This window comes from Mixophyes fleayi, chromosome 5, assembly GCF_038048845.1.
Source record: "Mixophyes fleayi isolate aMixFle1 chromosome 5, aMixFle1.hap1, whole genome shotgun sequence".
Taxonomy (NCBI): Eukaryota; Metazoa; Chordata; class Amphibia; order Anura; family Limnodynastidae; genus Mixophyes; species Mixophyes fleayi.
Window position 1 is genome coordinate 261769502 of NC_134406.1, and position 17094 is coordinate 261786595.

General features: G+C 39.0%; 1 protein-coding gene across 7 annotated transcripts in view; it reads right to left on the reverse strand.

Annotated features, from left to right (window-relative positions):
* Nucleotides 1-10564: 10564 nt before the first annotated feature.
* Nucleotides 10565-17094, reverse strand: part of ENPP2 (ectonucleotide pyrophosphatase/phosphodiesterase 2) — an 86778-nt gene continuing 80248 nt past the window's right edge. For 4 of the 7 annotated variants that reach the window (XM_075214002.1, XM_075213997.1, XM_075214000.1 and 1 more), the window contains 2 exons: nt 14249-14299; nt 10565-11146 (listed from right to left, as the gene is read on the reverse strand). In XM_075214002.1, coding sequence (XP_075070103.1) covers nt 10976-11146; nt 14249-14299 — 222 coding nt within the window. In that variant the 3' untranslated portion in view covers nt 10565-10975. The remainder of the gene's footprint in view (nt 11147-14248; nt 14300-17094) is intronic. The other 3 variants (XM_075214003.1, XM_075213999.1, XM_075214001.1) reach the window with 1 other exon arrangement.

Consider the following 17094-nt stretch of genomic DNA (forward strand, 5'->3'; position numbering starts at 1 on the left):
GTGAGACTCTAGATCGGGAGCAAACATGATCAGCACACACATTATGTCTGTAAAACAACTTTACAATCCATTGTTTGAGCGCCCCCCAAAAAAAATTGCCCTAGGGGATTAAGGTTTATATATAAACAAATGAGCAATATTAAAAAAAGTGGAGTAAAATTGATGTTATGGTGAAATAAATGGGAAGCATGTAGAAAAGCACTTGTAAACCAAACATCATTGTTTAAAAGTATTATGTTACTCCTCATTCACCATTGCGAAGGTGTCCAGACTTTTAAAGCAGGATATGTAAAGTTTGCTCAGACAATATTCTCACCTTGCTTTCAGTTTTAATAACATATGGCCATTAAGTCTGTTAATCTGAGTGCACAGCATACAGAAGTTCAAGAAAATATTTAAAAGTCTTCAATAGCCAATAAAAAATGAGGACTGCCCTAGAAAACTGGGACATACAGGAGCCGAAATCATTCACCATCAAAGTATCATTATCGTAGTAGCTTTAATCATCTTTTTATATGTGCCATAAGTTAAGATTAAACATTCATAAATAGTATTGCAAGGTGTGTGATGTTATAAGTCGTGTTACATTTTGCTCTATGTCGATACTTGGCCCCCATTTATCATGTATTATATATATTAATATGAGTATACAACGACTTTCCAAGATGAGCAGGATGATTCAGAGGTGGCACTATACTTGCCTGTGATTCCTCTTTGAAGATAGTTATTGAACAATAAACTCAGTTTGGCTTGACATAACCATTTTATTGGCATTGCCTATTGAGTTATTAAGTCCTCCTGTTTCCTGAATTCACTTCATAAAGAGCCGATTTGGAAATGTACGTTTTTAAAGGTCATTTTCATGTGTACAATGATGGAAAATGTTTTGTAAAAAAGTAATAATAAAAAATAAAAAAAATATCTCTTTGTTCGGTTTACATAAAAGCTGTTTGGGGAAGAAGTATGCAAGACAGCATGTTTAATATTAGGCTACTTAGCTGTGATATGATTCCTAACTATTATTTTCCCTTAACATGGACATTTTTTCCACCAAGGGGTTCCAAGCTTGTCCGTCTGCCATATCTTTCAAACATGACAATATAATGTAGTCATCTCTCCATGTCCTAAACACTCTTAACTATGCTAAGAGGTTGCCTGTCAAGCACCAACCAGTCATTTTCTTCCATACCTAAATATATACCCACTGTGCCAGTGGGTACCTCGGTGTGTCTGGTGTAGAGAGGGTGGTAACATCATGGTTAGGGTAATCTCACCTCTTTCGCAAGCCCTCAAACACAGGGCCTCCATCAGTGTTGACCAGGTCCACCAGAGGCTACCTCGGAAAACTCTGGGTCAACTCTGAATAAATGTCTCCTGACAAATCACTTAAACATACCAGAGAAAATGGGATAAACCATTTGGCCCATTTATTAAATGTCTGAGTAACTTGAATGCCTGTAACCTGAGAAGTAGCGGGTGACGTAGGGCAAATGTAACCTCCAATATGGGTATTGAGGTGGAGATCAATGCCCTCGTAATGAAATGATGTGCAAGAACAATACCACAACGTATTTGTAGATGATTAACGGAGCAATAGCACAAGGCAATGACATAAAATAACACTATCTGATAACAATTCAATAGAAGAACAATGGTAACAAGTGTGAATTAGCGAATTTATGTCAAGGGCCGCTGCGCTACATGCTACAGCTCCCAATTACAACTTCATCCAGGCTGTTGCTAGGTAACCAGGACGCCTTACCTTCTATTGCCGTACACCGATTTGAGACTCCACGCTACTCATGACGGCTTACTATACCTCTCTGGCTAATTCATATAGTATCTGGCAGTGGTCTAATAAGAATAATGGTATATAAGTGCAATGGAAAAGGGGCAGAGGGGGGCTCTCCTTAAACTTTTGGTCTGGGCCTGGACTCCCTCTGTTCCTCTGGCAACTTTTACAGGATCCCTGGCAGCTTTTCCTGATAGATTGACAGCTCTTTCCACAAGATGGGCAGCTCTCTCTGTAATGTTGGCAACTCCTTCTGTCAAACATGCAGCTTTCTCTGTCAGACTTGTAGCTTTAGCTAAGGGATGTGTCGCCCATCTAATCTCCTACAATTCTTCTATATATCTGCCTGAATTGCAGCACACTGTTCACACCCTCACATCTGGTTCCTCTCGGGTGGGCTCAGTGCTGCATTCCGTCCTTCTATTGCTCCTCAAGGTATGGTCCCAACAATGGCCGCATCTATCTCCACCCACCAATATCCTTCTTCTTCTCTCTCTCTCTCTGGTGCAAAGCTCTCCTTGTTTGGCAGACTCTGTTGTAATTTACTTTTCTTCTAAGGCATGCTGGGATGTGTAGTTTTCAGCACCTACAGCAGTTGTTTGGCCCCTACTGCCGGTGGATCCTCCTCCCTTGTCACTCAACTCCTGGGACCTGACCACCCTATACAGGTGAGCACTGGCTCAAATGTTACACAGATAGATATATATCCTGCAGATCGGCAATCACCACGCTCTAATTAATTGTCTACAGGTGCTCAGTAAAGCAAGATAACATCTGTAGACTGCAATAGTTTAGTGTCATCTAGTAGTACAAAAAGAAAGAGGTTTATCTTTTGTAAAATAAAAGAGACATGCAAAATTCTTGCTGAATGTAAAACAAAATGGAAATGGAACCAGTAAGGAAAAAGCTCAGGGTTGGAGAGGGAGTATCCCTAGTTCTGTGCTGGTAGAGATGGGTTTTTATTCTATACTTTTAATAACGATCAACATGAATGATGCTAAACCAAAAACAGTATTGCTAAGAAAAAAATTTAATGTTTAGCTGAGCTGGATTCCGCAGTACTCATGGAATCCTAGCCGGTTACACGCTGAGATAGCAGACTGGGCGATAACGTCCTACCCCTACTGTCATCTTCTTCAGTTTATTCAGAAATATCGGTCCGAGTCTCTTCAATACTATGGAGAATCTGAACAAGTACAGCCTCTTGCAGTTTAAAGAAATAAAGAAAAATTGATTTAGGAGAGGCGCTTACTATTCAATGTATCTAATCATCATCATCTGATTGGTTGCTATAAGCAACATCATCATCTATTTATTTATATAGCGCCACTAATTCTACAGTGCTGTACAGAGAGCTCCAATGGGACAGGGACTGATGTGAATAAGTTCTCTGTATAGCGCTGCGGAATCAGTGGCGCTATATAAATAAATAGAGGATGAGGTTGCTTATAGCAACCAATCAGATCCTAGCTTTCATAAGCAACATCTCCACTTTTTCAAACCTGCAGTTTAGTAGATATGCCCCTGAGACTTTCTATAAACAATATTTGGATATTTAATTTTTCATCCATTTTCATATCGCATAGCCTTATTGCTACCGTTCCCAATATAATTATAGGGTTGTTTTAGCAGATCCTTGTGTTTTCAATTAAAAGTCTTTCTTTTGTACTGTTTAATTATAGATTATAATGTGTCCTAATACGCTTTCAGCGGAACATAGATGAATTATGCATCAGAATAAATGGCAATTGCATGCAAATTATATCTGAACGCAAATGACACTTACAAGTGCCTTCAACTTGAACGATGGAACGGGGGAGGTTGGATGTAGACATGTACAGTGAGGGCATGCTAACGCAGATGCAGCCGATTCCAGTTCTGGTTTTCTCTTAAGTATGTGCTTTTTAGAGGTTTTATTTGTACAAGCTATGGGTCAGGTGTAAGTGTACACTTACAGTGTTGACTGTCACAGCAGTATTTTTGTATTAAAAACGATATATGCACGCGTGCCACTAGATAGCACAGAATATGTATATGCAAGTAAAAGACACCATGAAAACGGATTTTTTTAAAAACCCATATTTTTATTGATATTTATAGTGTTATGAGTTGGTAATTTCTTTTATACTCTCTTTTTTTGCATGGTTCTGATGGGACTGCATATTGCATATATGTAGTCTGTTGGGTTGAGATCCATTTGTATTTGATTACGTGCTCATGTTCCGTGCTCTTTTTAAAAACACAACTTGCTTGTACATTGCGTTCGAAGATGAATCATCTGAACAGAAGCAAAATATCCCAGATAGATATTCTCCAATGATAGCGAGTAGTGTACGCACATCTTCAAAGTTACCGAGCTTTATTGAGACTTTCAGAAGCGTTAGCTACACAGTGCTCCATCAGGACGTAGGACCACAATGGGCACCGGCGGATGCTTTTCAGTACTCAAAGGTTTTAGTGAACTGTGGAAATATATTTATTTCATAATATACACTTTATTACAAATATGTATGCTGTTACACTAACTATGTCTGTACATGGCATTTTTTTTCAAACGTATGGGAGGGGGAATTTGTAACAAGAGTACAGCCATTTAATTTTTAAAAGCTTCCTCTTATGCTTTACTATTCTGCCATACCCTTTAAATAAGAAGTACTAACATACTGACTTTAGATTTAGATAGTTGCGCATTCTAGTGGACTTTTGCATAATAAAATTAATGTTATATTTATTTATGGGGGTTTATTGAATATTGAATTCCTACTGTAGTTCATAATATACTCTACTTAGACAAAAATATACAAATATCAGACATTATGGTATCTAAAAACCCAGACATTATAAAAAATAAAGATGACACCAGCCTTCTCCTCTCTTCTCATCCTACCCCAGACCCACAAATTTGAAGGGGCATTTACACAAAATGTACTTTCTGGTGCAAATCCCTGTTGATTCCCACTACCACATTATAAAAGGTCGTTATCCATAACAATTCAGATGCACCTGGATAAAAATAATGTCACCACGTTCTGAAAATTTTTGAGAAATAGGGGCATATTCAAATAATTGCGAAGTGCCCCCAAAACAGACCCGAAGGCACTTCTCGCTAACGCCACATCGCAGATTTCCATTCAGTACTATAGTACCTGATGTAATGTGTAACCGCAATGTCTGCGGCTAATTGAATATACCCCATAGCGGGCTTAAATCAAGCTGACAGTTACACTATCTTTATTTTTCTCCTAACGCAGAGTGAATGGATTCCCGGCAGGGGGAAGAGCGAGAGGAAGATTCTCAACTACAGACGTTTGTAATTAAATTTTCCTCTATTCATTGCCACACGGGAAAGAAATTGTACCTCAACCAAAAACACTTTTCTGTTGTGCTTTGATATATTAACTAGTATGTAAAATTTTCCTTTTCATTGAGAGACGTGCAGTGTGCCTGGTCTATCAGTTTCATGAATTATCTTGTGCTTATGTTCGGCATTGTTTCCTGTGTAATTATTTTAGAGGTTTAATGCAACGCACCTGGACATACACCCCCCCCCCCTCCCTTTTTTTATATTAAATACTGGGATACGGCCAAGGTTTAGATCTTACACTTTCTCAGCACTAGCATAATATTCTGAACTCCGTATGGTTAGAGGCTGAAGAAAGAAAAACAGGACATTTTTGTAAGATGAAAACAGATAATCAAAAATGTGTGTATGGTTTGCCATTACAAAATGAGTGCTCTACCTGTTAATATTGGTACTATTACTGCATATAATCAACATTTTACATAAAAAGCAGAAATATAGATTGCATAGCTTCAGACTGACTAAACCCACGTTGGTTCTACTTGTTAGGTAAGGGGGGATTGGGGGATTAAATGTTGCATGGATTTCCCATTTAAATGGTGCTTTTAGGGTTTAAGTTGTACTTGAAAAACTGTTTGATACATGGCTCTGAAGCAGTTACCGGTTGACTTCTAATACTTCAAATAGGACTGCTGCCGGAAATTATCAGCTGAAAACTTAAACACTGTTGGTGGCATTGACAGCTGGTCAATAACGTTTAGGCAGAACATACATCGGATTCAAATAGAAATTCATCACTCGGATATGAATGTGAGTGGAATTTCACTCAAGTGGATCTCGAGTCCAGCGCATAGGCAAACCAGGGGGGGTCTAGTGCCTGGAAACCCCCCTCCAAGCCTGGGGCACTGTATAATGGAGGAGGCTGGACCGTGCTCCCGCTTCACACAGCTCTGCTTGAAAAGGCAGAGCTGCGTGCACCTAACAGTAGTGCACGCAGCAATGCCCATGTATATTATGAGAATAGGAAGAGTTAGTGAGCAGCCAAGCACTGTCTAATTTTATAGCCACACCCCCATGCATGCTGGCCATGCCCACTGGTGGCGTGGTGTGGAAACCCCCCCCCCCTCTACAAATCCTGCGTTTGCCCCTGCAGCCCTAAATGGGTTTTGTTTTTTTCACTTTTTTGGGTCATAACTTACAAAACAGACAAAAATTCAAAAGCAGAAACGACAAACTTCTACGAAGAGCATATACTCTCTGCATACTAATCTCTCTCTTCTTAGATGACCACATGGACCAAGTGATGAGAATCCTGTTATTTATAAGAAAAGTCCCACTATGAGACACAGTGCATCATCTTATTTCCCATAGTAATAGCGGTACTAACATTTGATTGACTGAAAACAAATATCCCAGCACTCCAACACACTACAAGCACTGGTCATATATCCCTAAGGGCACACCAAACGTTTACAAAATGTAAATGTGTATTTAGAAAAATGGTATGGTTTTATTAACATAGCTCAGAGTGCTTAATGTGCTTAAAAGTTGTCAACGGATACTTACCAGGCAACCGCTTCATGGACAAGTGCCAGCTGGACTTAATTATTCAGTTGACAACATTTACATAGCATTTTACACAATAATCTGCACCACCTATTTTTAATCCTTAAAATTACCAAACTGTATTTTTTTATGTAAATATAAAAACAAAACCCCAAACACAACACTATAAAAACACAAGTACACTTGGAACAGAAGCATAGTTGACTCAGACACAACATTTGCTTTATTTTGGATGACAAATGCTGTAAATCCATTATATAATCCTGTTGCTACTGTTACTGTTCATCTAATGGAGTTACATCCTAGCGTCTGCTAAAATAAGCAACTAAGTAATACATTTCCAGTGGAGAGAAACAAGTTAGTTCAGGGAAAGCCAGAAGACAAGGATGCACTACGCACTTCTTGTTCATCACGGCTTCACAGCACAGTTAATGCAGTACCACTTGTGGCCAGCAGAGGCAAACCATTCTTCCAGCACTTCCATATTAGTCCTATTCAGATACTTGTAGCGACTTGCAACAGGGGCCGTACTAAAGTGGTAGTTAGCAGGGGGGGGGGGGGAGCAAGTGATGACAGTGAAAGGATGGGGGCAGCTACACTAGACACCCCCTCCCCCCCTCTGGCACTACAGCATGACCCTTTACAGAAACTTTTGGGGAGACCTTTAGAATGTAGCTAGGAACTCCACAAAGTTTTAGATACAACTCTACTTATAGACTATTAGTTTACAATATGTGGATACACCTTGCACTTATGTGCTTTAGTATTTTGATATTGTATAAAAGATGGGTTGAATATACATAAGTCTAACTTGAAAAGGGTGCAACTAAACTTCCATGCTCTCACATATCCCTTAATCCATGTTTATCTAAAAAGGAGATATACACTCAGGTTATTATCTATTGTGAGTATTATCTTTAACTTGCTTGATACAGGTTAGCTGTATCTCCGGCATGTAGCTATGGCAGAAACAATTCACTTTAACATAGGATTTATTCAAACTAATAATGTATGTATATATGTATAATATATGTATGTATAATTATAGATATATATATATATATACACACACACACACATATATATATTATATATATATATACACACACATATATCTAATAAATAGATGTCTAGTGGCGTGTGTTAGTCTGTCTGTGTGTGGAAAAAATAAAACCAAGCTGCAGCGCCACCTGCTGGGCGGAGTTATACACTGACCTACTAAATTCTTAGTGTGTGTGGGGAAAAAAATTCAGAAAGGGCTGAAATTTGGTATACTAAGATGTTTTTAATTTGTTAATTTAATTTGTTAATTGTTAAAAGTGTTTATAAAGATTTAAAAAAAATATATATATATTTCTTGAAGAAGAAGTGACAGTTGGGAGTGGTTGGTGGTTGCCGGGGGTGACAGTTGGGAGTGGTTGGTGGTTGCCGGGGGTGACAGTGGGGAGTGGTTGAGGCCTGGGCTATGGCCCAAATGCATGACAAGAACCTTTTTAACACCTTAAGTAGCTTGATTTGACTAGAATGCATGAGTATCATGCACGGGTTAACATATATATATATATATATATATATATATATATATATATATATATATATATATATACATATACACACACATATACATACACACACACACAGCAGCAATTTTCTAACGACTATTAAATTCTAATAATATATATATATTGTAACCAATATTATATAGTGTTACTCAGTTACTGTAACCAGTTTGCTATTATTCTTTCTTATAAGTTATATACAATAATGCCGGACACGCAGCGATACCATGCTCAGCAGCAGTATCCATAGCACAGGTCGGGTCATGTCCCATTCTCCTTATTTGCTTAGAAACACACAAACAGACCCCATACACAAGAAGTATACTTTCCAGATCTGCGTAAACAAGAAACCACTCAACATTGTTCCAAAGAAACGAGAAATGATGTCAGAATGGAAAGTTAAGTAAACAAACCCCCGAGGGGTCCATTTACATTCACAAGTCACAGTTGTCCCACATTTGGATGCTTCCCAAGAGCAATAGAGCCCCCCCCTCACTCCAGAGTCAATGAATACACGGGCTGTGTTAACCTGTGAAACAGTTCTGCTACACATGAAATATTCCTCAAGCAATTTGCATAGTAACTAGGTTCACACCGAGTTTGCAGGAGGGATTTTCTCCTGTTTATTGAAGGGCCTCTTGCAGGATAATGGTGTCTGGACATTTAATGCCTTACTATCCATCTTAGCAGCATTGAAGCCTTGCACATTGACATACATTAGGGCTAATGTAAGAGGGTTATCAGTCTTAGGGGTTATTGGCTTATTTTTTCTCTAGCCCTTTAAAACAGAGCAGGCCAACCTGTGGCGCTCCAAGTGTTGGGAAACTACAAGTCCCAGCATGCTTTGCGGGTAGATAACCAGGCAAAAACTGGCAAAATACCCCCCCGTGCCCAAAATAAAGTGTTTTGTAAAGCTCCTTCACATGAAAACTACTATGTTCCAATGACGAATGTTGTACAAATGTTATTGCTTTGCAAGTAATTTGCCTTTTTTTTTTTATTTATTTACCCACTGGGGGGCACTGTTCCATTGGAGTACATAGGTTATAATACACAAATTAAAGGGCAATGGACATGTTGAACGTTCACACATATATGTAGACATTTCCATACTATGAGAGGATTAGGGATTCTTGACATTATATTTACATATAGCGATTGTTCTCTTGTCATTACACATTCAGAGAGATGGTGTTGTATCTCAATAAGTTTACAAGGTTACAAACAGCGGGCCTGAGTCATTAAGGAGAAGAAAGCTTAAAAAAAGGGAGTAACTTTGCACCTTGGCGAAACCCTGTTGCATTGGAGGGGGAGGTAAATATAAAATATGGGGGCAGATTTATAGTTGGGGTAGGGTGTGTCCTAGATCAACTTTAAAAGTCAGTGTTCAAATAAAGTATTTGTGTGCTACATGACAGCCAGCATTTTCCTTATGTGCAAAACAATGGTTTGTCCAGGAGAAAACTCATTTTTTTGCCTTATTTTCCTTAATGACTCAGGCCCAGAGAGTATTGTATGCATAGGAAAACAAACATCCTCAAATGTTAGCAGCATTCATCACAGCTACCATCTTTCCTATATATCCACCCTATACATGAACATATAAACCTAATTTCAGCACAGCGCCGAGACATACTAGGGGGTAAATGTATCAAGCTGAGAGTTTTTTGGCGGGTTTGAAAAGTGGAGATGTTGCCTATAGCAACCAATCAGATTCTAGCTATCATTTTATCTGTAATCTGATTGGTTGTTCAAACCCGCCGGAAAAATCTCAGCTTGATACATTTACCCCTAGATGTTAATATACTAGATGTTTATATACTAGATGGGCGTCCTCGGCTGCATTGTTTTACTTCTAAGCTGCAGTGATTGATAATGAAAATGTACAAGAAAACAAAATTCACAATAAAAAAAACAAAAAACAAAGAAAACGATAACAAATATTTTACATAGAATCTGAAACTATTTTTTTATGATTTTTACAAAAAAAAAAATAGAAACCCACAAACTTTGCATCCATTAAATTTAGAACTTTACAATGTAACGCAGCGACAGGCAACCAGATACACTTCAGGGGCCGAATGGGTGGCCCTTTAACCTTCAAAAGGGCCGCACGTTTCCCTTACTCTCACGAAGTTAAAATAATACATTTTAATCAAAGGAAGAGGCTCCTATCAGTAATAACATATCAACATTTTAAACAAGTGTTACAAGCTGTAACCAACACATCTGGCAATAGAGCAGGAGGAAGCCAGATCCCAAAAAGGTGAAGACTCGGACGTGAAGGCCGCCTCTCACCCATCATGGACGTCTGCTGTGAGCATTTTAGAGTGAACAGAGACAGGATTAAAAATGAATGTGTGTGGTTTATTATAGGGAGGTTCCATTAATCCATACAACATAAATATATTTGGTCACAATTTTCAGTTAATATAAGTCATTTTACATTACTCGGTAAAAAGTCTACAAATATATAAGCAATGCACTAAAAAAATAAAATTCCCAGTGCAAGAAGAAATTCTGCAGCACTATTAATAAGCTTAGTCTGTCAGCCTAGCTGCAGCGGTAAAAAGGTTTCTCAGACGTCTAACAATACTGGACAAATGACATGTGCATGACATTTAGGATTACAATACTAATATATTTAAGTGTCCTGGTTTAAAAATTAATAAATACAACAAAACAAAAACAAAAAAAAAACACAATATAAAAAATATACACCACTTGGAAGAGGAGCGAGAAGCTGCATGGTCAGCATTAAATCTCGCTCTCGAACGTATGCAGATAAGTCTTTAGAGAGAGGATTTCTGTGTAGCCGCGACTGGTCTTTCGATAGAAATCCAAACCGGTGATCTGTTCAATGTCTCGGACGCGGGCGGTGTGCAGCTTTAAAAGCTCCTCCACCCACTTGGACTCGTCCTCTGAGCTCTGCCGGAGATAAATATGTTTTGTGTTAAAAACGAAAGAAACAAAAAAAAAACAATAAAACAAAAAAACAAACAAAAAAAAAAAAGCAGCAGTTGCAGGATATAAAAGCAAGCTGAAACAGAGACTCGAAAGTACAGCATAACTATACAACAAAATACACCCTACGCTCTACAGTATATATTAAACAAATGGACACATTGTATACCTTTAGTCTTTTAAACTAGCCAAACATATACAAATCATATTCCTGTAACGGTGACTCAGTGGTTAGCACTTCTGCCTCACAGCACTGGGGTCATGAGTTCAATTCCCAACCAAGGCCTTATCTGTGTGGAGTTTGGATGTTTTCCCTGTGTTTGCGTGGGTTTCCTCCGGGTGCTCTGGTTTCCTCCCACACTCCAAAAACAAACATACTAGTAGGTTAATTGGCTACTATCAAAATTGACCCTAGTCTCTCGCTCTCTCTCTCTCTGTCTGTCTGTGTGTGTGTGTTAGGGAATTTAGACTGTAAGCTCCAATGGGGCAGGGACTGATGTGAATGAGTTCTCTGTACAACGCTACGGAATCAGTGGCGCTATATAAATAAAGGGTGATGATGATGATGTAAACAATGTGATCATTACTGATCATATTGACGAACAACTTGTCAATCAATGTCAAGACCCAATTTTGATTAATTAGCCATTTGGCTGCCTGGCCTACCCCATAACAGGCCCACACACATACCAGTTTTCTTGCGAGCTAAAATTTGTGTGTGCAATCGCTACAACGGATTAAAAATAAAACGCATTTCACTGTTACTGGTGACCATCTGCGTACTCATTTCTGTACACAGATTTCAATGATGCGCAGTAGTAGAATAAAAAAATTAAAAAAAAATTGTTAAATAAAATATCTTCAGGGGCCCTAGCTCTGGGCATGTGGCTAACTTTAGAGGCAAAAAGCAGACAAAGTGACCACTAGCATACAGATATCAGTGTTTCCTAGGTGCAGGATTTTAAAACAAAAAGCATCTATCCTCACTTAAATAATGAAAAGTTAAGGAGAGTAACTTGGAAATCTCTCTAGAGACTATATGTGTAGCACTAAGGATCCCAAAAAGGCAGAATAAGTCATTGTCTGTGGAAGTTCTGTGTCAGTAGGTGCCCAGGCCACACTCTGGAACACCAGTTGGTATGTCATTAACGGAAGGGCTGCCATGTTCACGGCATTACCCAGAAGTCCATAACCCTTTTGGAATGATCTATTTGATTAACAAACAGTATTAATGTGCTATATAATTTGGAGTAAAAAGTAATTATATTTTAGGGTGAACAGTTAAACAGAGGAGACACATAATAGTAATTAAATATTGTTAATGAGTTTGCATGTTCTCCTGCGTTTCGGTGGGCGCCCCTCCCACATTGCAAAAACATTCTGATAGTTTAACTGGGGCAGGGATGTGAATGATTACATATCCTCTGTACAGCACTGCGTAATAAGATTGGCGCTATATAAACAAAAATAATAAGTGTCCTAAACAATCCACCACATTAACGTCTACCCAGTTTCACCTTACTGCATATCTGAGCAAGTCAGATCTCCACAATCCTCTGTACCACATTTTACTCCATATCGGAGTCTTACAATTACTTTCTAGGCAGAAAATCAAGTCACTCTCAGGTTTCCATAGTGACACACAGAAGGAGAAACGCGTTTCGCTTAAATTGTGAGAAACCTTTTTCTGGATGCTTTCAGTGCAAGGAATGATACAATACCAAAGACCGTTCTGAGGATACCCTGGCTGGCTACAAAAATACCACTTTACTTTTCATAAATAAATCATTGAATCAATATGGATGACATCATCCTTTATCAATAAACATTGTGTGCAATACTGGACTCGGATACATTCAGCCTGAAGCAGATTTGGGCGCAACTGCGCCTCAATGACGCAGGCACAAATTGTTATCACTAAAAAAAATAGCACAATAGCGGGCATATGTCAAACTAGAAGATGCGTGCAGGTCTGTACCAGTAGTATATGTGTCCGTTTAAGCCAGGCATTAATTTGTTTTGTTTGCAAAAATATGTCAATCGCTCTTTGGCATCAAATAACACCTCAAAAACCTCTCTAAAAACAGAGGAGACACTTTCCCGTCTTAGGAACGTGAAAACAAAAAATAGCTTTTTCACGCACACAGAAGCATAATAAAGGCACATGCAACAAAGAAAGCACCTACCGGCGTCAACGGCGCATTCGCAAACAGCCAATCACAAGCAGTTACTGGAGATCATCCGCTATTTGTACCACCCGCAAATACAGCATGGACAGGCCGTGTCTTTGTCCCAGCCTGCATCCGTTTGCAATTGTGCAAAAACTCCCTTACTATACTCAGCCTACATTAGAACGCCCCTTCTCTCCCCCATTCCACCTCTACAGCCACAAGTGGGCATAAGGGCCGGAATCACAGAAATCTACATAGGAGCCAATGTGTGTGGTCACTTTTCTGGGCAAGCACGAAGCGATTACACGCAAGACACGCTATGCAAACTAGTGTAGTACTGACTACTCTTCAACAGTCCCATTGCTGAAAAGCATTACATCGCTCCTTACTAAAGATTATGAATAACACACAGTGAGATTATCAATATTCTTTTATTTTGGATAAATATATAGGCTATTTATTCAAATTTGCAAGAGCAGAGGCCACAGGAGTTAAATTTAGGGTGTTAATTGACACGTATCATATGTCCTGTTGTAGAGCAGGAAGATCACATTGAACATGGAACACAAAACCACAGAGGGGAAGTTGTAGACACAGAATTGCATGAGGACAGGATTAGAAATTAATGAACAGCAGTTTTTAACCACAACAAGGAATTGCTCCCAGGAGATGTCCTAAGAGGTCGACATCTGCTGCTGACAAACATGAGAGGGCTGACTGGGGAAACACACAAGACGAAAACAGATAAGAGTAAATTGCTCCTTGCTGGAGGCAGTGTTTGGTTACTCAATTGCAAAGGGGGGTTTATTTTTCCTATTGGATGTCGAAATGTCAGCTAAAGTTTAGCTAAAGACAATCTTTATGAAGAACAAGGAAGAGGAGGAAACATACTAACCATCCCCTTTGACCTGACTTTAGAAGAGCTTTGAGGACCAGGTCTGGCAGACTAAAAAAGAACAAACAAACAAAAAAAAAATTCTGCTCAAAAGTTTGTCCTTGTACTTGGGAAGAGTACATTTGTAAGCATGCAATCGCACTACCTGGCCAAAATAGATTAGAAACAACTGGCAAATGTGCATTGGATCAGTATGTAAAACGAGACTTAGGCCTCTTATAATAACAAATCGTAGACCTCTCGCTTTTCTGGGATGCAACATTTAGAGGTAACGTCCTAATAAACTTATTGTATATGACAGCATTTGCCTTTCAAACTCATGGCGGTGCTGGTGGGGGTTTAACCGATACACTGAACAATTTGGTGTTTTTAAACATGATTTTAGTTTAGACATCTCAGACCGTCATGAAGAACGGACAATGCAGGAAAATTCACATCGATGTGGGTGATTTTCTATCATATCATTGGCCAGGGTGTGCAAGACAAAAGCATGGAGGCTTACTCCGTAACATGGAACAGACCACCACACCAGATTTCATTGGTTTATAATCAGTTTATTAAAGACATCTGTAGTTTCACAGTTTCAGTTTCACCCCCATTGGCACACATGGATTCCCAGCGCTTTGAAGTCTTTTTTTTTTTTATTTTAAAGGCCACTTTTATTAAAGCCCATTGGTTTGGTCTTTAATAAAATCGCCATTTGAAGAAAATGACTTCAAAGCGCCGGGAATTGGCGGTTCTACGGAACCTCCGCATAGTAAATATACTCAATAGCCTGTTTTCAAAATTTGCAACAATTATCTCCCAGGTTGTCAGACAGAGCATCGGGCTCATCCAATGAGATTATGTCTGACAACCAAGCAGAATGTTTGTATTAAAAATTCATCAGGCTTTCATGCTGAAGAAGCATGTGGATGAGGGGGGGGGGGGGGGGGGTTGTTGGGTAGAACCTGAACTGCATAAGGGGGTTTGGTATTATAAAATCATGCGTGAGGAATTGTACAACAATGAAGGAAAGATAAAGTGAGGCCAAATTGTCCTTAAAATGCTGGTCATATTCTGTTAAAAAAAAATAAATACTATTAGGAGTAACGCAAGCCACTGTACTACCATCCTCTCCAAATGGTGTAAGCTGCCATTATTAATTGTTTTGATTTAACCCAATAGTTAAAACAGAATTTTAAAATAATTATTTTTTTTTACTTAAATTCTTTAAAACAATTTGAGTTAGGACATCTCAGTAAAGCTCTGCATGTTAGGTTAGCCCTATATAAAAGGATAAAAATGTTAACACTACTTTCCTAAACTGTTAAATTAGACCCTAATATCCCCAATGAAAACATAAAATTACTTTTAAAAAAAACATATTTTTAACCAATAATTAATTTTTATAAAATATTGTTTTAATTTTATGCTACTTTTAATATTTGTGGTTCTCGAACAGTAGGTAAAATTAATTTAGTAATGGGATATTCAGTTGATCATTTTTTTTGTTTCTAAAGAACAATTTACCTCACCATTCTGCTTCCTTCACGGTTATAGAATTCCTCTGCAATGTGGGGATAGTGATAGGTTTACCAAGTTCTAAAAAAGAAAACCAGGAGGTGTTTGCCAACAACTAATCAGAACGTAGCTATTGTTTTCTAGCATGTATTAAATAAATGATAGCTAGAATCTGATTGGTTGCTGTGGGCAACACCTCCATTTTTCATTTTTAGAAGTTTTAGCAAATCTACTGTTCATCTTCAGATATTGGTAAATCTCTTCTAGGTTACATATATGTATATAACGAGGACAAAAGACAAAACATACATGTAGGAAAACACATACGATGTAAAGACACGGCACACAAGAAGACAGGGTCACAAGAAGGCTTAGGATGGTGTAGAAGAAAATAATACAGGTATAGAGAGCCATTACTGGGTTTTAGTAAGAAGTAAGCATGGAGCTGCAGTCACTAATTAGAGGTCTGATTTCTAATGCCATGCACTTAGTAAATCACCATCAATAAGCGCCAGCGTTTTCTGTAGCCCTATATATGAGATACAATAAACTACATTTTTCTTCTCTTCCTACTATCGAGAAACACAGAACATTTCCAAAAATATACACCTCTGTGCAATTTACACCCACATTTGTGGGCCAAGATGGCGGCCTCCGTAGGGGCCCAATTTAACAACCTTAACAGGGACCTCTTGGACAATTCCCTCCTCAACCCTCTCCAATCTGGTTTCTGCCCCCCTCCACTCCACAGAAACGGCTCTGGCCAAAGTTACGAATGATCTTCTCTCGCTAAATTCAGGGGTCACTTCTCCCTGCTCATCCTCCTAGACCTCTCCGCGACATTTGACACCATGGACCTCGCCCTCCTGCTGCAGAACTTTCTCTCTGGCGGCCTCTCTGGCTCTGTCCTAGCTTGGTTCATCTCATAGCTTGCTAACCGCTCCTTCTCGGTTTTCACCTCTGGCTCCCCCCTTTGCCCTCCCTGTAAGAGTTTCCTCGCTTTATACTACCACCTTGGGTGCTCTCATCTCTTCCTTTGGTCTCCAATATCACCTTTACGCCGATGACATTCAGCTCTACATCTCTTCTCCTGATCCCCCACCATCCTCTCTTGCACATTTGACTGCCTCTCCGCCATCTCCTCTTGCATGTCCTCACGATTTCCCAAAATTAACATTGCGAAAACAGACTTCCAGACTCTCATCCCCCCTTGATCTCTCTATCACTGTTAACAACACCACTAACACACCAACTCCACTGCCTGAGTAGCACCCATGACTCCCCCCCTCTCTTTTGCCCCCTATATTAAATCCCTTGCCAAATCCTGTCGCTTCCAACTACGG